The sequence below is a fragment of the Trachemys scripta genome, chromosome 6 (genome assembly GCF_013100865.1).
Source record: "Trachemys scripta elegans isolate TJP31775 chromosome 6, CAS_Tse_1.0, whole genome shotgun sequence".
NCBI lineage: Eukaryota > Metazoa > Chordata > Testudines > Emydidae > Trachemys > Trachemys scripta.
Genome location: NC_048303.1, coordinates 85,166,847 through 85,190,386, shown reverse-complemented (window position 1 = coordinate 85,190,386; position 23,540 = coordinate 85,166,847). Strand labels below are relative to the sequence as shown.

Genomic DNA, 23,540 nt, shown 5'->3' with positions numbered 1-23,540 from the left:
GGGGAGAGTCCTGCATGGCTCTGCCTCATCGCCATCTCCTTTGGGGTGATAACGTTTACAGGGACAGTAGAAGGTGAGCAATCCTTGCAGATAGGCTGCTGTTTTGATTAGCCATTGTGTGGACCATGCAAAGGAGTGGGGATGGGGAGGATAGGAGGAGAAGACTCCTTAGGTCCCTGCTCCCTCATTGTGCCCATGCAAGGATTGCTCATAACCTGGCTCTCAGGAGGGTCAACAACTTGCCCTGCCATCACGGTCACTCCACAGTGGGCAGTCCCATACACCCTGTGGCTCGGCCGCAGGTTGAAATGCTTTGAGGACTAAGTGGGGAAGGGGGTTTCTGGGGTTGGGAGGAAGGCAGGTGGATCTGCGAGAGGTTTTCTCTCCCAGTGGGCCAGAGAAGGCAGGAGACAGGGAGAACTTCTCTATGGGGTTTCTGCACCTGCCCCATAGAAGCTGATTCGAAGGGCAGCCCCGCCACTGAATTAAAGGGGAGGGTTAACAGCCACCGCCGAGCACGGGGAGCCGACTCTCGCTTCAATCACCCCGGGATTCCACAGTCCTCTCTGGGGGTCCTTTCTGCTCCACAGTCCCACCCGTATCTCATCCCAGCCGGCTACGCCGCAAGGAACCTGCTCTACCGCGCTGTTGCCTCCCCAGCGCCCGGCTCCCCTCCGGGAGTCAGGGCCCCAGAGCCGGCGCCTCCCGCACCTCGGCCGTGCACCTGTGAGCGAGCAGCGGTCCCGCCCCACAGCCGGGGCAGGCCGCGGCCAGAAGGGGAGGAGAAGGCGGCGGAAGGGGGGTGGCGGGTGGTTTCTCATTGGCCGCGTTGCGGAGCCCCGCTCCCCAGCCCTGCGCTGCTCCCTTGCGCGCTGCTCCCACGAACGCCGGGCAGCGGGGAGGTCGGCGCCGCGTCCCAGTTCCTGCCGGCGAGCCCCCGGCAGCGGCAGTGAGTGGCGCTGGGGGAGGCGGGCGGGTGGGTTCTCCCGGCGCTGCGGGCTCTGCGGCCGCGTCCCCTCCTCCTGCCGCACCACGACTGGGCTGGGAGGGGGGCTCCCCCCTCGGGCAGCTCTGCCGGCTGGGCGGTGCGGAAAGGCCGAGGCTCCTGCCGCTAGACGCAAGAGGCGTCGTCCCCCGCCCGGGAATCAGGTGCGTTGGAGGCTCGCGGGGATGCCCGGAGTCCCTGCCGCCTGGGCGGGTTCGCCCCTCGCCTTTGCTAGCTTGGCGTGTACGGAGGCGCGGTAGCCCCGGCGGCTCCGCCTGGCAGCACGTCCTCGTTGGCCGGGTAACGGAGGGGGAGTCGCTGAGGAATGTGGCGGCCGTGCGGCGGGGAAGTGCCTGCCCGGGAGCAGCTGGGTGCCGCGGCGGGAGAAGGCGCAGGGGAGGAAGGAGCGGGGGAAAGCAGAGGGTAGAGCCGAGGAGGCTGCATTCCTCCTCCTGGCTCCTGCCCATGTGCCCGCAGCACAGCCGGGGCTTAGGAGGCGCGGTTCGTAGGTTTCCTTCTTCAGCTCCGCACGGGGGGAGTGTGGGAGAGGGCGCGGGGCTTGGACCCTTCTGGTTTGCGCGGAGCAGAGCGAGGGATTCAGGGCCACACGCGCTTTGTGATTAATCCCTTAAATCCCCGTGGGGATTTCAGTGTAACCTTAGCTGGGAGATTTGCTACTGTCAGTCTGTGTGTGTGATATGCACCACCCGCCCTCTTACAAACCCAGGCGCTCACCTACCTCTCCCCTCTCCAGGGCGCACAGTAGTGCATGAAGTGTCATTGGATACTACAGAGATGTGGTGATGAGCTGGAAGGAAAAAGTGCTGAAGTCGGCTGGGTTTTTCTGAAGGGTGACAGCTATCATGACTGTCTTCAGGCAGGAGAACCTGGATGATTACTATGAGACTGGAGAAGAACTTGGCAGGTACAGTAGGTGCTGAAAGAATGTACAGTGTGTTTGTGAATGACTGTTAAGCTGGCCAATAACCATCATAAATTGTGAAAGGAATCTCGTGATTATAGTATTATAATACTGGGGGGGGGCTTGTGTGTGAGGCTTGGTCCTAGCTTTTTAGCTACGTCACTCAGGCTGTGAAAAATTTTGCGCCTTGTGCAATATAGTTAGGTCAGCCTAACCTCCTATATAGACTTGACTAGATCAACAGAAGAATTTTTCCATTTACCTAGCTTGGGCTTTCGGAGAGGTGGTTTACCCACAATGACAGAAAAAACCCTTCCATCAATGTGGGAAGTGTCTATGCTATGGCGCTACGGTGGCACAGCTGCAGAGCCATAGGTGTGCCACTGAAGTGGCTGTAGGGTAGAAATATCCTGAGTGTGAATACAGTAAAATGAGGTGATCATACAACATAGGTTAAGGGACTCCAAATGGTACTGGTAGTACTTCCATGTCATATAAAAATTCATTATTATGGACTAAAGCAAAATGTATTGACCTAGGTCTAGAGAATGCATGCAGATTTAATTTCTTGTTCCTATACATAGTCATGTTGTACCACCTTATTTCCTTTAAGATACCAGTGTGTTCTAGTAGGTATAATTCAAATAAGGAATGTGATTTTAAACAATCATATGTTGCTGTCTTAAATAATTCAAACTAATAGGAATTTAGAACTTGATAGTTGCTAATTTAATAACTTCTAACTTCATATTTATATATCTAACGGTCTGTGTGTATATGTGTGAGATTTTAAATAGGGATCTCAAATAATTTTGTGTTGTGCTTTGACTTATGTTAGTCAAACGGGTAACTTAAATTGCAATATATTGTTTGTATATAGAGAGAAATACACTTCGCATTTTAGAAGCTCTGTATATCTGTTATGTGATCTTTAATTATTTTACTAAAATCAAAATGGTACTCTGCATATAAAGATATGGGAGAATCCATTTAATTTTTTTTAACTGTTCTCTGTTTAATGAAGATTCAAGGCATATGTGTTTAATTATTCTGTTCCAAGTGGGAAAAAAAGTCAGATCTGGAGACTTATAGTAGTTAAGAGCTGTAGGTTTAACACTGTCTATATAAAGCCTATTTGTTGAATGCTACTAAATGCACAGCTTCTGCCACAGCTTTTTGATACGAAGCCCAAACCGTTGGCTAGTGTTTGTCGTGTTCTTTGACTTTTAAGAGCCTTCAGTTTAATGTTAAATGAAGTCAGTTGTGTGTGGGTTCTTTTTGTGTTTTGTCTTTTGTGAACTGCAGGATTTTTTTTTTTTTTAAACAGTTTGTTGTCAATGGCCCAGTGAATATGGAGTAAATATTGTATAATTTTAGTATCAAAATATTAACAATTTAAATGTAAATTTTGCAAGGGGCATAACTTAACCTGGTTATGTCAATGTCATATGTACTCTGTATGCACAAACAAACATGTTCACAGTTAGGTAGTGCTAACAAATTTTGAAAAGTATATTGAACCTCATGCTGCAGGATTTAAGCCAATCTCTAACTATTGGGGACTAGGATGAAACCAAATCTGTGAGGGAAATGATCCCACAGCTGCTTACTGGGGGATACACCTTCCTCAGAAGCATCTAATGTTGGCCACTAGATTGTTTACTGAACTAGATTAGACCTCGGGTCTGATCCAGGCTGGCAATTCTAGTGTTCCCAACATCAGCCTTTTTCTTATGGCACTTTGGTAGAAAATACAGTGAACTCCTTTTAAGGTAACTTTTAGCTAGATCATCTTATCTAGTTTAAAACCTTACTGCATTGTCACAGACAGCAGACACACATTAATTCAATTTTTGCATAAAGTTCTTTTTTTCCCTATATATATATAAGCAAGTATTTAAAAAAAACAAATCTGTTTAATTCATTCTATTGTGTGCACGAGAGCTTGGCCATATTACGTTAATAGAAATAGAAATACCTTTTACGTTAAAAGGCATAAAATGTTCTCTTATGTGAGGCTAAGCCGTGCACTTCTGATAAGTTAAGTGTGTGTGGTCTAAATATTATGTGTGGCCTGAATTAAGTCACTTGACTTGATTCCTGTGGTTTTTGGCAAGAACATGTGAAGTATTCTGGCATTGAGCTGTAACCATCAGGGCTAGTAAAAATAAGACATTAATGGGTGTAGCATGGACTAGTTTAATTTATAAACTTCACATACTGAAATTTACATACTCACAGTAAATGTTAAACACCACAATAAAACCTTTTGGAGCTCCTAGATTTCTATCAGGTTTTTGTTGTAAAGGTTTTTCAGGGACAAAGCAAGTTCTAACCTCCAATCAAGGGAAGTTTTATGGTCCAGGTAAATATGCAGTTCTCCTTGCATTTACTTTAAAGGGAAACTTTGACCATAAAATCTGGTCCCAAATGCAGATTATTTTGTACGAAATGTAAGACAAAGTTAATATTTCTAGGACATTTTTTAATTCCCAGGGAAATTATTGTATTTTAAAATGAACTTTCCTTACAGTACTTGGAAACCAAACATTGCAGCTTGAGTATCTAAAAGTGAAACTAACTTTCTTTCTTTTTTGTTCAAGCAGAGAGAAATGCAAAATGTTAATATCATGCTTTTTTTTTTTTTTTTTTTAAAAAAAGCAGTTATTAAGATGCTACTAATTAGGTACTTGAATTTGTTTACAAAATAATTTGGACATTGTCCATTTGTAACCTCATGCTACCATTTTTATCTACTTTTCAGCTATATATTGCATACTGCCACTAACTTTTCTGTATGTAAATGATCGTTTAGCATTCAGTCTACCTGCAATCATACTTTAAGAATTAGAGGATTACATTTTTAAAAACTAAATTTGAGCGTAACCTAAACTAAATGCAATAAAACAGGGCTGGTTGAAGGAACATCATCCGGTGTTAGGACTTGTATACAAAAACTTCAACTATATTTGTTTACATTAAAACATACTTATGGTCAAAATAGACTAGAATGTTTTGTGGTAGAGGGTATAAAAGCACTGCAGCACTTTTGTTTAATAAGAAAATACATTTATTATTTAGATGGGACAAAATAAGAATTGATTATCCAATATTTTGTCCTCACCATCACCTCCTAGAGACCCAGATCTGTACTACTTTCAGTGTTGCCAACTCTTCTGTCTTTTTAATCATGAGTCTCTAGATTGTTGGCATTTCTGCTTATAACGCTGGTTTCTGGAGTTATGTGAGAATCTCAGCTTTTTTTTTTTTTTTTAAATAAGATTTCAGCCTCATGGTTGCAAATAAAAGCTTGCAAATGTGAATCAAAAACCAGAAGGCAAATAGGAACAACCCCATTTTTATTATTTTTAAATCAATATGACTGGGGCTTGACTCATAGTTTTTTAACACTGGGGGTTGGCAGGGCTGGAGGCTGTAGTCTTGCAAAGCCACCCCATTTCTCCCCTTATTTAGAGGTAGTGTGTGTGGCAGTCACAAATAAGGTAGGTGAATGAATGCACTCACTTTAATAGTCCAAGTGGAATATGGTGTGCTTATTTATATGGATCATAAAGTACCTCTAACACCTTTTGAGAAGGCACTGTACAGACGCCCTCAGGTTCATTGAATGAGTTTGAAATTAAGGACTCTTTCAGTGTTCTATTTTTACTTTTTATCAGATAGTTATTGTCAGCAGTATTACAAAATAAAAATTGTGTTACTATTTTAATGAGGAAGATCCATTAAAAATGTATTGCTAAATGCATTGCATAAGTTAAACCTCCTTTATTAGTTTCAATTTAAAACCATCTTGGCTTGTCATAAAATCCATAGATGTTTTAAGCTAATGTAAGGAATAGCAATATGCCTGGCAGAAGAAACACTTCTTAGTTTGTTTACTACTGACCACAGTGCCTTTACCCAAGAATAGTAAACTTGCTTCATCAGCCTACTGGTGTATTTTTATCCTGGGGGAGAGGGGAAATGCAAATAAAGGACCCCAGAAGTATTGATACTTATGGGATCCCCTGTAATTGTCTCAGTTGTACATGATTTATTCCTGTGAGTGATAGCTAATCTGGTATTATCCTAAGCGTGTGTACATGTACAACAATCTTGGGAGACGTCCAGATCAATTATTATTTTTATCAGAAACTTCTATTAAAAAAACTCTGCTCTCAATTGTTGCAAATGTTGCATTACTGAGACAAAAGTTTTTTCTCTAATACAAATTTAAGTAAGCTTGCTTATGATATCTGTATAAGGGATAAGCAACATAGTAATCAATCATCTAACCATGACATTTCATAAGGCTGATGCAGATTCAGTTCTGGCCAGGATGCAGATTATTGTGAAAGAGCAACACATTTACTGAAGCTTTTCTGTTCGTTTAAATTCTGCCTGCAGTTGCAAGCTGTGTGACCGTGCATTTTAAATACTCTTCTGTAGTGTCTTTACTTTTATCCAGTTCCAATGCATTTGTTGGTGTATGAGTTTGCCAAGTTATTGCGTGCTTACTATGAGATTTTTTTTTTTTTTAGGACTGCCGATCAAACTTTAATAATGGACTTATCAGAATTGTTTGCCTCCATAAATATAGGCTTGTCTTTGTTGATGGAAGTTGTTTCAATACCAGAGGTATTGTTAATTAATTATAGTGACAATTTACCAAAACAAGAGTACAGCTATAGCTATATCCCTATTTACCTAAATTGGGTGTGATTTGGTGCATTGTCCTATAATGACTTTTTCTGAAATTCCCAAAAAAGCTACATTATGTCTGCACTACAGCTTATGTTGGCATAACTTATGTCAACTTATACACTACCCGCCGGATCGGCAGGTAGCAATCAATCTATCGAGGATTGATTTATCGCGTGTAATATAAATCCGCGATCGCTCTCCCGTCAACTGCTGAACTCCAGCTTGGCGAGAGGCGAAAGCAAAGTCGACAGGGGAGCAGCGGCCGTCGATCCCACGCTGTGAGGACACAAAGTAAGTGATTCTAAGTTGATCTAAGATACGTCGACTTCAGCTACACTATTCTCGTAGCTGAAATTGCGTATCTTAGATCGATCCCCCCCAGTGTAGACCAGGCTTCAGGTGTGACCATCCTCCCCCGAGCGACATAAGTTACACCGATATAAGCGCCAGTGTGGACAGCGCTATGTCAGCGGGAGAGGTGGTTTTATTATGCCAATGGGAGAGCTCTCTCCTGTCATTATAGAGCATCTTCACCACACGCACTCTGTAGCACTGTATGTGTAGACAAGCCCTTAGATCAGGGGTCGGCAACCTATGGCACACGTGCCAAAGATGGCACGCAAGCCGATTTTTTTTTTTTTTTTTTAATGGCACGCTGCTGCCTGCCAGGGTCCCGCTCAGCCCGCTGCCGAACCCCAGCAGTGGGCTGAGCCAGACCCTGGCAGGCAGCAGCATGCCATTAAAAATCCTGCCCGACCCAGCCTGCTCTTCTCCGCCTACCGCGCTCTCTGGCGGAGGCAGGGGGCAGAAGCAAGTTTGCTCCTACCGGCTGCTGCTGTACAGCAGGCTCCGCCGGCAGCCAAGCTTCCCCCTCCCGCACCTCTTCCCCCAGCGTGCTGTGTGGAGCCCTGCCTCCCTGCTGCCTATGGCCCTTGCGAGGGAGGGGAGAAGAGCAGCCCCAGCGCCCTCGCTGCTCAGACCGGTAAGGAGGCGGGGAAGGGGGGTAGGAGCCGTGAGCCGCTCAGGGCAGGGGGCTGGGAGCACCCCTCTGCCCTGACCCCTGCACCCCCTTTGCACCCCAGCTCCCTGCATCCCCCCCAGGACCTCATCCCTGATGCCTCCACACATACCCAGCCCCCCCCCACCCCATGCCCTGACTCCTGCACCCCCTCACATGCCCCCAGCCCTCTGCCCTGACTCCTGCACTCCCCACACATACCCAGCCCCCCCACACCGCATGCCCTGACTCTTGCGCGCGCACACACACACACACACCCCAAGCACCAGGTTGGCAGCAGGCTGAGCGGGGCCGGTGGCCAGAACCCCAGACCGGCAGCGGGCTGAGCGGGGCCGGCAGCCAGGACCCTGGGTGGCAGGAGCCAGTGGACAGAACCCCAGATCGGCGGCAGCAAGCTGAGCCGCTTGGCTCGCTGCTGGTCTGGGGTGCCGGCCCCGCTCAGCCCGCTGCCGGTCTGGGGTTCTGGCTGCCGGCCCCTTGCCAGCTGGGGTCCCAGCCGCCGGCCCTGCTCAGACCGCTGCCAGCCTAGGTGAACGGAACCCCAGGCTGGCAGTGGGCTGAGCAGGCTGGCGGCTTAAGATCAGCATTTTAATTTAATTTTAAATTAAGCTGCTTAAACATTTTGAAAACCTTGTTTACTTTACATACAACAGTAGTTTAGTTATATATAGACTTATAGAGTGAGACCTTCTAAAAAACGTTAAAATGTATTACCAGCATGCGAAACCTTAAATTAAAGTGAATAAATGAAGACTCGGCACACCACTTCTGAAAGGTTGCCGACCCCTGCCTTAGATTGTTACAATGTCACTTCTTTTTCTAGATTAGAGAGAGAAACTGCATTGGCATTGCAATATGTTACAAAAAAAAAACCTGACAAAATAACTTAAATAACTATAAAGTCTTATGAAATAAATCTTATCAAACACGAATTTGTGAATACTTCTTGTGCATGAAGGCTTTTTTAATCCCAATAATTTTTAAAATAAAAGAAATATTTTTAAAAAAGTAATAGGATTAAAGTTATAAAGTGGCAGGTGCCTAATAAGCATCTACTAGGAAATCTTCCCCCCTCCCCCCCCCCGGAAGACTGGAGAAAAACAGTGTATCATTCTAATAATTTAATGTACAAACCAAAAATTCTTTGCTGGTCAGAAAAAAGAAATACTTCAGATTTAAATCTCCCAAGAAGGTATGGGTGTGATTCAGATATGTGCTGAGTGTCTGCCCGTCTCATTGACGTCAGTTAGATTTGTCTGTCCTTGGTGTGTCTGAAAATCAGGCTATATGTGCTCATTGGTTCATGAAATGAGGAGGAATCGCCGCTGACTGTTGCTATTTTTAATTTACCCAAGATGTCTGATAAACTTCACTATAGTCACTGATGAATTATCTATAACCTTATCTTCAGTCTGCTACGTGATGAAAAAGAAAACAAGTAGTTTTCTATTTATCGTGGTGTTTTGTTTGCACATCTGGACCTTGTCTACACTAGAACTTACTTTAGTATAACCATATTCCTATGTGAATAATCCACACCCCTGAGCGATGTAAGTTATACCGAGCTAAGCGGTGGTGTAGACAGCACTCTCCCATCGACATAGCTACTGCCTCTCGTGGAGTAATTAAACCGACGGCTTAGAGTATTGTAGCCAGAAGCGCTACGGTGGCGCAGCTGCATCAGTGCAGTGTGCCACTGTAGCACTATTAGTGTAGAGGTAGCCTAAGAAGACACTATTTTATCTCTTTGTATTCAGTAATGTGAGCAAATAGTCTTTCTGGAGACAGTGTGAAAACAAATTTTTTTGTGATGTTAGTTTGCTTGTTACAAGTAGGCAAATATCTCCTTTAGTGATACATGCTTTGTGCAAATCTTCAAAAATATTCCTCTCTAAAAATGCAAAGAATGTCCATCTCCTGAGTATTGGCTTATAGTAACTATATTGCATTCTCTTATTCGGAACATGGTGAAAGGATATTTGAACAGATTAAGCTTTGCTAACAAATAGAGTTTGACCTTCAGTGATGGTTTTGAGAATTGGAAACTCTTCTTAACAGGTTGATGTACAGAAACTGTGCAGGCAATGTCACTTATTTTCCCTCTAGAAATTTGTAACATCTGATATTCCTTTGAGAAATTTGCTTCTTCCCTTCAAAGCTGTCAGGTTTATCTTAATTGCATAGTAATAGTACTAGCTCAAAATTGTTGTGCCAAAGGGATTTTTTTTTTAATATTTAGTTATAATGTAACTGTGATCTAGATTAAAAAGCAGTTTGAAAAAACACTAAGTTAATTTAGAAATAAAAAGGAGAAATGTGAGAGATGATGTAGGAAGGCTACAAGATAACATTACATATAAAGTCTTAAATTTTTAGCTATGAGAAATTACCCTTCTGAGTTCTCCTGCAGTATAATCTTTTTGTAGCCTCTCTCTGGTTACGTATTAAAAGTGATACATACATATGTACCAACCTTACAAATTTCTATGTGGCTAAAATGGTTAAATCCAGAAGTCATAGAATATGTCTATATATGCAAGTAATAAGGAAAAAATGTCTTGTAAGCATCTTAGTAGTACTTACATAACCTAAACATCAGTAGAATGCTCTGTTTCTGTGGGATAATTCTTGTTGTAATACAACTGTTGTCTGCTAGTACTGTTGTATTACCTTAAATTGAATGATATCTGGGAATTCTAAGAAAGAAGTCTATAAATACTTTAGCAATGAAATAGGTGTTAATTATAGCAAGAGGTTTTAGCTTTGCTTTAGCTAGCCTGAAGGTTCTAAACTCAAGTTACAGCCTAGAACCTTTCAGATGTTTTTGTATACAAATATTGTTCACATAATCAACCTTCTGAGAAGGTGTCATCGCTCAGAAGAAATATTAAACTGCTCTATATTGTGCCCATCTTCTGTGGCTGAGCAAGTGAAAGACCCGCTCCTCCTGCTATCGATTGGGCCCTGTAGTTTTGTGAGTGGGAGTGGGGAGGAAATCTCTGTATAATCTTGAGATCATGGTGGCAAGGGAAAAGGGAATAGAAAGAGTCCTTTGTGTGTTACCGTCCCCATCCCTCTGAGCTGTGTCTGGAAATGGGTTTTTCTTCAAAAGTGAATAATAAACTGTGTAGTGGATGTCAGCTGTTGATATCTGAATTAGACTGTCAACGTACAGTACTACTGGTTGATAATCTGTTGCCTTATAAAATGTGTTGATGTGTAGCTACATGAAAGTCACAAGAGGTGCCGAGGGTTTTCAGAAATAATTGCTTGGTGGTGCTGTTTAGTTTATTTCTCACAGAAGGAAAAAAAATCTGCTTTATTGGTCTGTTATTATGCAGTGTAATTAAAACCACAACATACTGCTTATTCTACCACTTCATTTTAAATATGTGAACCTTTGCAAATTTAAACTTTTCAGGGAGCTGATAACAATGTCTTTGAATTATTTTTCTTGGTTTGGCTCCATGAAGTACAATCAGTGCAGGAACTGGTGTGTTAGTAACGCACTGGCACTTTCATTAATTTGTATTTTTAAGGATCCATATCTCTCCTTGCAGATGCTCAAGGATGTAATTTCTTTTGCTTATGCAGCACATATGAACAGATTTTTTTTCTGGCTTGGTTAGGCATCCAAGCAAGCTTGCAAAAACTGTGTATGCTACCAGTGAGGGATGTGAATTCAGGCAGTTCTTCTCTTATGAGGGAAGGAGAAGCTGGAAACAGTTACACGGAAACTCTCTCAAATTGCAATCAGGATTAGATTATGGGTTTGCCATATGGTGCAATATGTTAGCTTTTACTTAACACCTGTTTATAAGTGGGGGAGGGCTAAGAAGAGGGTGGCAGAAGAAATATAAATATTACAGTCTTAAGGCCAGTCGTGTTCTTTTGCTTAAATTCATTGTGCATGTAGATCCATCGATTTCCCTGGGGCTATTTATGTGAATAAGGCGAGCAGAATTTAGTCCTTGAAGCGCAGGTTTTATTGCACGCTAGAACCTGCAGCCTGGCCCTGCACCCCACCACCAATAGGGACTCCATGGAAGGGAAGAGGATGCTGCTCTTCAACAGAGAGAGCCTCCAATCCCATATCAGCCAAATGGGCTGGCTTTGGTTTTGTTTTGTTGGCTGGTTGAACTAACTTGTTATCTGTATGTGTTTTTTCCCCTCCCCACCCCCGCTGGTCAACGTTATGTGGTTGGGAGCCTAATTAATTGTTAGGGTGCGTAGAGCTCGTGTGCATGTTTATTGTTTAAATCTAAATAAATATTTTCTAAAGTGTGCAAAACATGGTTCACACCTGAAGAGCTTACAGTCTAAAGGCTAGGACCTGAAACGCTTAGGGCTGTGGGTAATGTGACCCCGCAGGGGCCCCCACGAGAATATAGTGTTCTATAGTATTGCAACTTTTTTTATGGAAGGGGCCCCCAAAAATTGCTTTGCCCCAGACCCCCTGAATCCTCTGGGCGGCCCTGTGATGGAATGGAGCTTCCTGCAGGCTCCCAGGAATGAGAGAGCATGCCAAGGGAAGGCAACTCTCTGTTACTGCTTTCTGGGCTTTTCTCTGCTGTTCTTCTGTGTTTCTCTCCATGCATCACAGCAGATGGAAGTATAGGGAGCTGGATCATTATATTTCTTTATGCATGTATTGCACTAGTTGTTGTGTTAACAGAATAGCTAAACCTTTCCAAAACAGCATGTATAAAGATGATGGTTTTTCTTCCTCCTCATTCCTATCTCTTTAGAAGTGTAGTATTCACATCACTTTCCGTGCCAATGATGAGTAAGTTGGTGTTCACTCCTGGCCAAAGCTACCATGTCTGCCTGCTGTCCTAAGTAAATTGTGTGAATGTTTTGGTGGTTGTGGCCAATTAGAGACCGTATAAAAGAAGTGCTCTGAAATGACAGATACAATCTGAGTGTGGGGTTAGCTCTGGATACTCAGAGCCATGACTGAACAGTCTGAGTATGTTTTCCAGGTCAGAGCAGCTGGAGGATAGCTAGACAAGGATTCCTTCATGTGGGGATTGGGGAGTAATTAAGGATAAACAAAAAAATCCCAAACTGGTCATATTCATCTGTCAGTGAGCATTCTGTAAATAAAGACCTAATGAGTGGAAGAGCCAGACAATTAGTTGGTTGTAATTAACAGCTCATAAATACATAACTTATGCAGGGAAGTTGCTAATATAGTAGGCATTCAGTGTGGTATTTGTGACAAATTGACTATGCCTTGTTTGCAATTTTTTTTTTATGTTCCATATAGGTGATTTGTTTAAACCAAGAACAAAATATCTCTGAGAGCAAAACATTTTCTGTTTCTTGCAGTGGATTTTGTAAATTGTGTTGGTTGGTCAATTTGTTCTTGCATTTAGCATCATAAGTAAGTGTTTGGAAAAAATACACTTACCGACTGATTACTTAGTAAGAGAGAAGTTTTCCATGGAGGAAAAAATGGGCCTAAGCCATCATTTTCTGCTCAGTATAAAAAACTTTTACTTGGATCATAGTTTTCAGTGCTGCCCCAGGGTTGTGAATAGCAGCTATGTCTTGTTCGTTCTGCAAGTAGTGCAAAACTATCTCATCAGTTTCACTCTGCTACTGTTTGGGAAAGCTATGAGCAGTAAGCACACAAACCTCTGCACACCCATCTTTCACATCCCCTTCTGGCTGGCGGGTCTAGTCCTCTGGCTAATAAGTGACTGGTAAATTATTCAAGCACTGTCATAAGTATTCATTCATTTTTCAGAGCTTTTGAAGATTGACATAAAAATTTCTTAGAGAGTAATCTTAAGGAGACTCATCTTTAACCAAATTATTGTAACTTTTAATGGAGTATCCTGACAGCATTAATGTGCAACAGAAATAAAATTCAAACCTGGTATAAACTGCACTTGTGTTCTTGGTGTCTGTCCCCATGAAATGTGGAAACCCCAAAAGTGCTGTAATCACTACACGTATATTTATTACCATCCAACCAACCAGTAGATCCCAGGCTATCTATCTGTCTTTTTTTTTTTAAAGGTTGGTGAGGGTGTGATTTGGAGGGGGTGGAATAAGAGATAAGCTGCTCCTTTGTCTGCTTCATTGTCCTGAAGTAGTGGGCAGTGCGAGAGTTATATAATAAGCGACCTGGTGCCCTAAATAGAATCCTCCTCCACAGGTCATGGATCCAACAGCCATTCCATAACTGATCCACTTCTGGACCCATTGTTATAAAAGTGACTTTTTGAGGTAGATTCTTCAAGTACTCTTTCTTTATGAAGTTAGAGACAGCAATACTTACTGTGCCATTGCTTCCCTTTTCCAAAAACAAAACATCTTAAAAAGGGTGTAACAAATCTTCACCACAAGTTCCTTGTTGTGCCACTGTCTTCTGTTTTGAGTCAGATATGCTTCATGTGCATTTTCCCCCCACACACACTTTTTTGTTAACATGACACTTAAAACATTTAAAAAGGGAAATATTTTTATGGGATGTGAAGTGCTAATTTCTTTAAAATATGATATATAATACAGAATACACACTTAGTAGATTGGTGTGAACAAAGCACTCCTTGAACAACAGTTTAAAGATTAAGGTTCAAATATACCACCTTATCTTTCTCTTTGCGTGTTGCATTGCTTTCTTTAATTATGTGATGACGTACTATAGCCCTGATCCTGCAAACACCTACACACATGCTTCATTTTACTACTTTGAGTAGTACTATTAATAGTGTCTAGCTGTTACAAGTGCTTTTAATTTTGGGACTATTCAAAGTAGTAAAATGAAGTGTGGGTGTAAGTGTTTGCAGATTTGGGGTCCATTTCCCTAATATACATTTTTTTCTACATCCATAACTTTGTAAGAATGACAAATATTACATACTTTAAATTCATTATCTGAATGGTATCTAGAAGACAGAACGTCTCATACAAGGTTATAATACAGCATGTACTGCTTTTTTAATTTTTTCACCACATATTTACTAAGGGCCAGATCCAAAGCTCTTTGAAATTGATGGAACAGATAAGCAGGATGTTTTCTCTTTTTTACACCAAGATGGTACATGTCTTAAAGACAACGGATGGTATTTCAATATGTTAGAAACGTTTTTTGAGGAAATAACGATAGAATGTTAACAGTGTAGGTAGTCTGATATTTCATGTTGTTTTTTGTTGTATATGTGTAAATCTTATTTCTGTTTCATGTGAGCTATCCCAAAACTGTATTAATAAAGTTTAAACATTACTCTTACCAATTATTGGATGTATTTACTTTACAGTATTTATTTTTAACTTCACAAGTTAAACCTCTTAAATTGCTTTTTTCAATATACTGATATACAATTAAAATTGACCAAAAGCTACATTTGTATTGCATTATAATAACCTTATTGGAAAATAGTAGGAGTGGAATTGGACCTGATGATAGTTATGTAAATTACTGAAACAGTTCACTTATGCAAGACTATATCTTTACATGGCTTATGAAAGCCGCAAATGAAGAAAGGGTTAAAAACCATTGGGCTAAGTTCTTTTCCCTCATGAGTTGCTACATAGCAGTCATGTACCCTGTTCACCTGCCATGCTCAAGCAAGGAAGTTCTTTAGCTAGTGAAGAGCATAAACTATAGATCCTTGCTAGAATGTTGTATCCATGTTAATCTACCTTGTTTACTTTGGAGGGGGAAAAGGCGCTGCAATGTTTTGTGTTGGCTGAATAGAATATAGTTGCATTATTACACCCATGATACTAAAATCCTCGAGCATGGCTTGTTTCATAGATCTTTACAAGGACTAAACATCAAGCTATGTTTGAAAAAAATCAATCTGGTAATTATAAAGTTATCAAGAGTAATAAAATGGCATGTTTATACCAAAGGTGTCATTGCTAACTGAAACAAGGAGAAATTTTTCTATTCTATTCAGGTTCACTGGCAAATATTTAAAGTCTTTTTAAGATTTTTAAAAAAGTCAAATAGCCTTCACAACTCAGTGGTGACTGGCTAATTTTGATTGGAAGCTTAACCATTTTTAAATGATCTTCCCTCTTTGAGTGGGATGGGAAACATGACCCTCGCATTACTAATATTTGTATTACTGTAGTGTCATGAGGCCCTAGGCACAGGCTAGGACCCCATTATGCGAGGCACTGTACAAAAGCAGAACAAAAAGATGCTATTTGCCCCAAGGAGCTCACAATATAAGTATAAAACAAGAGACAACAGACAGATGGAGAAGTACAAGTAAACAATATTGGCCAGCATGTAAGGCAATGGTATCAGCACACCAGTGGCTAGCGGCTACTTGGGTTATGTTCAAACATTTTAAAAACAAAACAAAAATCTTCTTAGGCACAGAGCTCAAGAATGAAAAACTTGAGTTTGAAAAATGAGGTTAAAGTGTACCACCTCCTATGTAGGGATTGACACACCTATTGGGAGTTGTGTATGACTGGCTTGATTAGGCACATGAGTTTGTGAACATTTGGACCTCAGTGTTTTCAGAAAGAGGAGTGATCTGACAATGTTGTTTATAATAGAAATATAGTTGAATGGTTATTTAATTATAAGGGGTCATATATTCCTTTTAATTGCTTATGCAGCTAATAGAAGTAGTTGGTTTGGTTCAGTTTGTTTTCTGTGGCCCAGAGCTGTGTGTGTGTATAGACTTGTTCCACTGATGTATCATGTCTCCTCTTTCTTCTCCCTGACTTCTACATACTATGTATTTGATAAATTCACTTACACAATAGGGTTCTGGTACATTCCTCTTCCTTTCTCTTCCCCTTCCCCCGCTATTAAAATTTCAGAAGGCTTTGTTTTACATTAGTTGGATGCTTATTAAGTTCTATGGCACAGTGAGTTTTGACACATGTATGAAGCAATAATAGCAGCTCAGGTTTGTTTTGAACACTATTTCACTAGGAGGGTGATGAAGCACTGGAATGGGTTACCTAGGGAGGTGGTGGAATCTCCATCCTTGGAGGTTTTTAAGGCCCGGCTTGACAAAGCCCTGGCTGGGATGATTTAGTTGGTGTTGGTCCTGCTTTGAGCAGGGGGTTGGACTAAATGACCTCCTGAGGTCTCTTCCAACCCTAATCTTCTATGATTCTATGAAAGGACAAGGAGTAGGAAACCAGTGGCCCTTCATTTGTGATTCATTAACTGCAGTTTTTCCTTGACCTCAGTGAGAAAGATTTGCTGGTCAATAATTGATTAAAATATTTAATCACACATTGCCTCTGTCTTAGATAAAGCTAGAAGAATGATTGCACAACTAAATAAATCCCTTTTTTAGTAGCAATAAGGAAATTTAACAAAATTGGTTAATCCTTCAGGCAACAATATGTTGTAAGTTCTTATATTTTGACTTTCCTCTTTTCTAAAAAGTCATATTTATGTGCTTTTAAAGAGACATGTCCCAACTTGAAAGGTCATATATCTGAAAATGTTGTGCCTGTTGTTGTTGCAAGTAACACCTAGAGAGTGGAGAGATGAGAGGGAGAGAAAACTACCTCTATTTACTCTGTGCATTTGAGATCCCTTGTGTGTAGCTAGTTCCACTATGATGTTGATGGTCACTTGCACTTCCCATCTCATGTTCTGGTATGGTGACAGTACTCATGCCTAGAGTTCCCCAACCTCTGCAAGAGAGCATTATACTCATAGTTGCAGCAGCAGATCTGAAACTGCAGGCAAGGCAGGTGTGTGGGGAGGAAGGAAAGCGTGGGCACCAGCATGTTTGGTGTTTCTCTTGGGGCCCACCGACTCTACCCTGATGGAAAGACATTTATAAGCCTCAGAAGGGGAGCAGAGAACCTTATTTTAAAAAAATAGGTACACAAAGCATGCTCTATCTTATCAGACTAGTTATTATTTAATTTAATTAGTTTCAAAAAATCAAATTGTCCGTATCCCTTTGGTTTTGTTTTTTTGCTCTAACTATTTATTACAGGAAAAAAAGCAAGTAGAAAATCTTATATCAGAACTATCCCTTCAGCGGGTCTCCGTTAAAAGGAACTCCCGTTTGCAATAAGTATATTTTTCTTTGGTTAACAGAACATGCTGTATATTTATCAGAACTATTTATTATCTCCAGTGCACTAAGCAATGCACTATACAGTAAAATGAAAACAGTGGCAGTGAATGCAAGAGCTCCACTTTTTCTGTAAAAATATTTTATGCTTTGGTAAAATATTTGTTCCAATTCATACACAATTTTTACTTTTAAGTAATGTTAATTTTACATGCCAGTTTCCTTGTGACACAAACATTCCTTTTTATCCAGAATGGTCTAGCAACAGTATAATTTTTCCTGATGGCAAAGGATTTTGTGTCTGAGAGTGAAAATAAATCCCTCTGTTCCCCTTTCCCCTCTATCCCAGTGCACACATCTTATTCCTTGGCCTTCATCTGTCTTTAGCTAATTTTAAAGAGCACAATTTGTCCTAATTGTTTAGTAGAATGTGATCATGAAAAGATCCTGTATATTTTTAGCTAAGCCCCTGGTCATCATTTCTTTAACAAGTCATGTGGTCTATTGAAAAAAATTATGGTCTATTGAAAGACTACATTTGATAGGAGATCTGTGTACAGCTAGTGTCTATTAAGGGTCCAGTAGCTATTAGACCCCACTCATTCTTTTGCACTTGCTGGGAATGTCATGGTCAACACTTACCTCTCTGGACAGCATGTCTTTACTCCACAGGACACTTTTTTTAAAAACTTTGGATCAGCAACTCAGTAAATGATTAGCATCTACTTTGTTTTCCTTTGTGGTCACAATAAAATTCCTGGAGGAGTTTCAATACAATATCCCTTAAAATACTTTAGTATAAGGAGAGGAAAGATGGTGTCTGCTTTGAAATGCTCCACTGGACTTAAAAAATAAAAACAAGCAAACAAGAACCTAGTACAAGGCTCAAGTAATAGTAAATGGTTTCAAAAGGAGGGAGGTAAATGAAAAGCAGCATCTCTTGGTACTATGGACCCCTGCATCTTGTCTGACTATTCAGTCTTGTCGTAATACTAATAGACACCCTGTATATATTAATGACCTGGAAAATCAAGGTGTGCAGATTTTTCAGCTCACATAAAACTAGGAGAATTAACATTTCAGCTCACATAAACCTAGGACAATCAACAAGGAGAAAGAGGAGAGTGAGCCCAGAGTGAGGGGAAGATGATGGCAAGCATCGCTGAAAAGTATTGGCCATGTTGTTTAGAAAACCCTTCAGTATGTGGGGGGAGGGAAGAATTTATGGGCAATAATAAATATATAAGCAGGGTATCATTCTGTGTGTGTGTGTGCGCGCGCGCGTGCGCATGTGCATACACACATGTTTGTAAATGGAGAAGCTGGGGTGCATTTCTCCCTTCAAAGGCTTTAGGTACACTGGCTGGTGTAGGATCAGCAGTGATCCTACTTTCCATTTATGGATAAGGAGTTTTTTCATACCTATCTTTAAAAATATATGTTAAGTCAAAGACTTATTGGAGCAGATTCCACATACATTACAGCTTGCATTCTTTGTTGCAATGAATGAGGGGCAAAGCTATGGAAATTGCTGAGGATCTAATTACATTTTGAGCTGCATATTAGTAGCATCCATGTAAGTCAAATCAAGAATTCTTTTTTCTGCTGTGGAAGGCAGATTGAAATAATTTGTTGTGTAAAGTTGTGTGTTTGGATACCTGTGCCAGGCACAAGCCCCAGTGAGCGAGGGTTTGTTTTTCAGTTGGTTTACAAAAGAGATTGGCACTATGCAAATCCATTCATTACTATAAGTGGCATTCTTCAAGTGTGACACATTTAAGGATTATTAACATTGTGGAGAATAAATTATAGCAAGAAAGATCATTAACTGTTGCTAGCTTATGGCAGGCTTATTAATTAAATAAATAAATGGTGAGCCAATGATTTTTCCTAGAGTATTGATTGAATATCCACAGTGACAACAGACTATTTTTACCACCAAGCAGCCCCTGCTGAGTTTAAAGCTGTATTGTGGTGGCACCTGTTAGTACTGCTGTAGCTATGGGGGTTAGGCCTTGTTTGTCCTCCCAGTTTTTCGTGGGGGTAGGGAAGAGGTGTTCTGACTGTCATTTCAAATCTCATCTCAGAGAAAATTAGAATGCAAGCTGCTAAACTAAATTATTAATTTCATATTAATGAACTCTTTATATTTCTTTTTATGTTGGGTGGCAATTATTTAATAGTTAGCTATAACTTCTTTTAAATGGATTTGAAACTGTCAGTTTGGGGTGGAGAATTTCAGTTATCAATATTTCTGCATTTAAACAAAATACATGCTATTGCCTGTGCAGCGGGTAAATTTTTCTTCCCCCCCATATACCTACATTTCATAGTGTGAATTAACAGGCACAACAGAAGGAAGATAAGGCTAACTCTACACATCCTGATCTTAGAATGTCCTTGCTTAAGTTACGTGTATTGTAAAGCCCACCTCCCTTCTGACTTTTGGAAATGAATTCAATGGAATCTGTGAGTGTTCAGGCCATTAATGCCAGATTTACATAGTGTGTTTCTTGTTTAATTTTTGGGAAAACATTGAGACCTCCATCCCTGTCAGATTAAGTAACGCAGAGTCCTCTTCTTATTGTCTGATTTCCTTTTGGGAGCAACTCCTCAGCAGATCACTGAAATAAGTGGTCAGTTATTCAGGCAGTTCAACTCCATAAACTCTTCTTTACTGAATTTGTAATTAATTTTTTAAGAGCTGTAGCAAAAACAATGGGTGTGGAGGGAGAATTTGATAGGATTAAAGGCCTTGGCTACTGTACAGCTCAGCCGCCAAGGTCTTATTTTCCCCTTCTTCTTCTTTTTACATCAAGGAAGAATAAAGGTAATTGGAGGCAGGGTGGGGGGTTAAACCAGTGTTAGTCTCTCCTTTCTCTTTTCAACACACACACACTCCTCTGGCAGAGCCCAAATGTAGTGTTCAACAAAGATTGCACTACTACCACCTCTTGCTTAATCTTAAACCCAAATACCCCAAGAGCAGAGTCTAAGGGATGCTGACTATGTGAAATGTAGTTAAGCCTGTCTGTAAGGCCATTACCTTTTCATCCTTCATACTCCTCCTTGAGACCCACTGTACTGAGAGGCTTACAAGTAACTTAGCCAGCCATTAATGGCCAAGTAAAGGTGCAGCTGGGTGTTGAGTATATATGTGCGTGCGTACTCATTTGTATAATTACTGCAAAAAATACAGCTAACAAGATGGGGGGGGGGGTACGAGAAGGGGAGAGAACTGAAGTGGACCTTATAAAATTCATGTTAATTGTCTCCATTACTCTGCTTGTTTATATCCTTCTCCCCACCCATAGTTGGTTTATGTTTTATATAGCATTTTGGATTCTACTGTAATAAGTCAGTTTCATAGGATGAGTTAAATGTAGCTTCTGCCTCTGGGCCAACTACCAATTTTTATACAGTTAACAAGGATTAACTATAACCATATAGCACACTTTCAAACACAGCTGCCCTCTGTCTCTACTAGGAGGTAAATTACATTTCACAGTGTTTGTTTCCACTTTCTGTAACACAAGGCATTGTTAGTATTGCACTGAATCCCACCTCAGACGTAGCATTTCTTATAACAGAAATGTGGCATCTTCGTCCCAAGCAGCAGGGACTAAATCTTGCTTTTTTTCAGGAGATTTTATTATAATCGTAATTCAGAGTTACTGAGATTTTCTGAATTTTCATACTTTTTAAAATAAGAATTTAATTCAACCATTTATTGGGGGAGGAAGAATGCCATTTTCTAACCATCATGATGGAGGTAAATGGAATGGAGCTGTGAGTGACTGGTGCTGCCTGAAGTGCTGCTACTTGCCTTATCCATAAGGGCTGCAGCTCCTCTGTGTTCCATGCTTGCACAAGGAGCACTTGCAGTCCTTGTAAATGCCAAACCCAGTTTCTAACCAAATTTGACCTCTTTTGCTGATACACTTTAGTGTATTAGATTTCCTGTTATCCTCTCCTGACACTGACCGACCCCTGATTTGTTTCCTGTGGAAAAAGCATGACATAACAGGGTGAGTATAAGAAACTGTCATAGTACACCCCAAAAACTGAACCAGTGACCAAATGATGTATCGCCTGGAGACTCCTAATATGGGTGGACAGAGGACTCTTGTCATCTTCCATTTTGAGACAATTATGATGACCTCTCAGGCTTCCTTGATATACATAGCACTCCTCTCCAATCCAGCCAAAGTGATCTTTCTTGATGGTTTCAGACCACATTACTGCACTGATTTCCCCTTGCCCAATGTATCAAGTTTAAACTGCTTGTATGTGCGTTCAAAAGTCGTGCACAATTCCTACGTTTTTGTCTTCTCTCTTCACATTTGTCCCCTCCTTTTGTACTTTACCAGCTATATCTATCTATATATATATCTACACATACCATTCTTTTCTACTCTCCATTACTTTCTTCTTTCCTCATCCATGTAGCCTCTTGTGTGGAAAGTGCACCACCCTCCTCATTCACAACTTTCCTAAAGCCCCATTTGGTCTACGAGACTCACAAACTATAAAAGGTGGAGATGGGGGGGAAAGGGGGGAGTGTCTCAAATATTTTTAACCTAAAGTGACTCCTTCCTCTTGGTCTCATGATATGTCTCGTCTTTGTCAGCACCTAGATTATAAGATCTCTTTGGGCAGGAACTGTCATGAAATGTGCATTTTGTGGAGTGCCAAGCTCATTTTGGTGTTTAACAAATAGTTAGTAATAGACTGTTCAATATTTTTAGTTTTATGAAACTGATGATGACAGAGCTGTTTTCTCTGAGAGCTGGTAGACTGCTGTTACCTCGCTACACAAGGTGATCACACTGCGACTATAAACTTTGGACCATTAGGGTAAAAGGACACATTACAGTGAATTACTGTATCAATATTTAAATTACTGTTTCCAGCAATGTTAATTGTCTGAGATATGTAGATGAAACAATGATGGGCAAATTCACTTATCTTTACATAATGGTTAGTCATTTTATTTTTTTATCTTTTTATTATTATGAAGGAGTATTGTTGCATTTAACAGGCAAAATGAGATGCTGTTAAGAAAATTACACTAGATCTTTAGTGGAGAAAAGCATAATAAGTAAAAGTAATGCATATCTTTTTACTTCTGGGATGCCTCTAAAGATCAGTTCACTGTTCTCATAGAGGTTTCACAGTAATTGCATTGTTAAGAGGTTTTCTCTTAGGACTACAGGGCAGAAAAGATCTTTGCATATTTTGGGGGGGAGGGAGGGTATTTAAAGGGGATTTTTGAACTGGGGGGGTCTAACTTCACAGAGATGAGAATCCAGCCTGGCATCTAGTATCTGGATTTAATAAAGCAGCAATTTTAATATCTTTTTTACAAGATTCGGAAGGCTGGTCTCTAATGCAACCCCACCAATAATATAAATCTTCCTGGCAGAAATACTTGTGTCATAAAGTAGCACACAGAGTCCACACACTACCCTTTTTTTAAGAGCATGGGAAGGAAAGACTAAATATAACAATTACAGGTAGTTATGTACTTAAAGACTGTATAAAAATGCACAGAGCTGAATTAGGGTTACACATGGGCAGCCTTAATATTTGGTATTTCCTATCTTTTGAGTGCTTGACTCTACATTCTTTTCAGTTTTTCCTTCTTACACAGAATGCAGGAAGGAAGTAATCCTGACGTGGATGAGACAGGAGAAAAAGTCTCTGAACTATTTTCCTTTCTATGAGTCCATTAACTCAACCACAGAAGGATTATTTTTCATTTTAGATAATCCATTTACTGCCATGGTCTCAAGTATAAAAATCAAATTCTAAGGCTTCCAGTACAGTTCCCAAAATGATGAAGTGCATCCACTAGAGCTAATTCAGTTTAAATTAATGTCACTT

At 40.7% G+C, this 23,540-nt stretch overlaps 1 protein-coding gene across 3 annotated transcripts in view; it reads left to right on the top strand.

The window, feature by feature from the left end:
• The first annotated feature begins 839 nt into the window (after nucleotides 1–839).
• Nucleotides 840–23,540, top strand: part of DAPK1 (death associated protein kinase 1) — a 129,282-nt gene continuing 106,581 nt past the window's right edge. Inside the window, exons 1-2 of one of the 3 annotated variants that reach the window (XM_034774068.1) lie at nucleotides 840–949; nucleotides 1,740–1,910. In XM_034774068.1, the coding sequence (XP_034629959.1) occupies nucleotides 1,849–1,910 (62 nt within the window). In that variant the 5' untranslated portion in view covers nucleotides 840–949; nucleotides 1,740–1,848. Of the gene's footprint in view, nucleotides 1,150–1,425; nucleotides 1,487–1,739; nucleotides 1,911–23,540 lie in introns of those variants that run through there. The other 2 variants (XM_034774067.1, XM_034774069.1) reach the window with 2 other exon arrangements.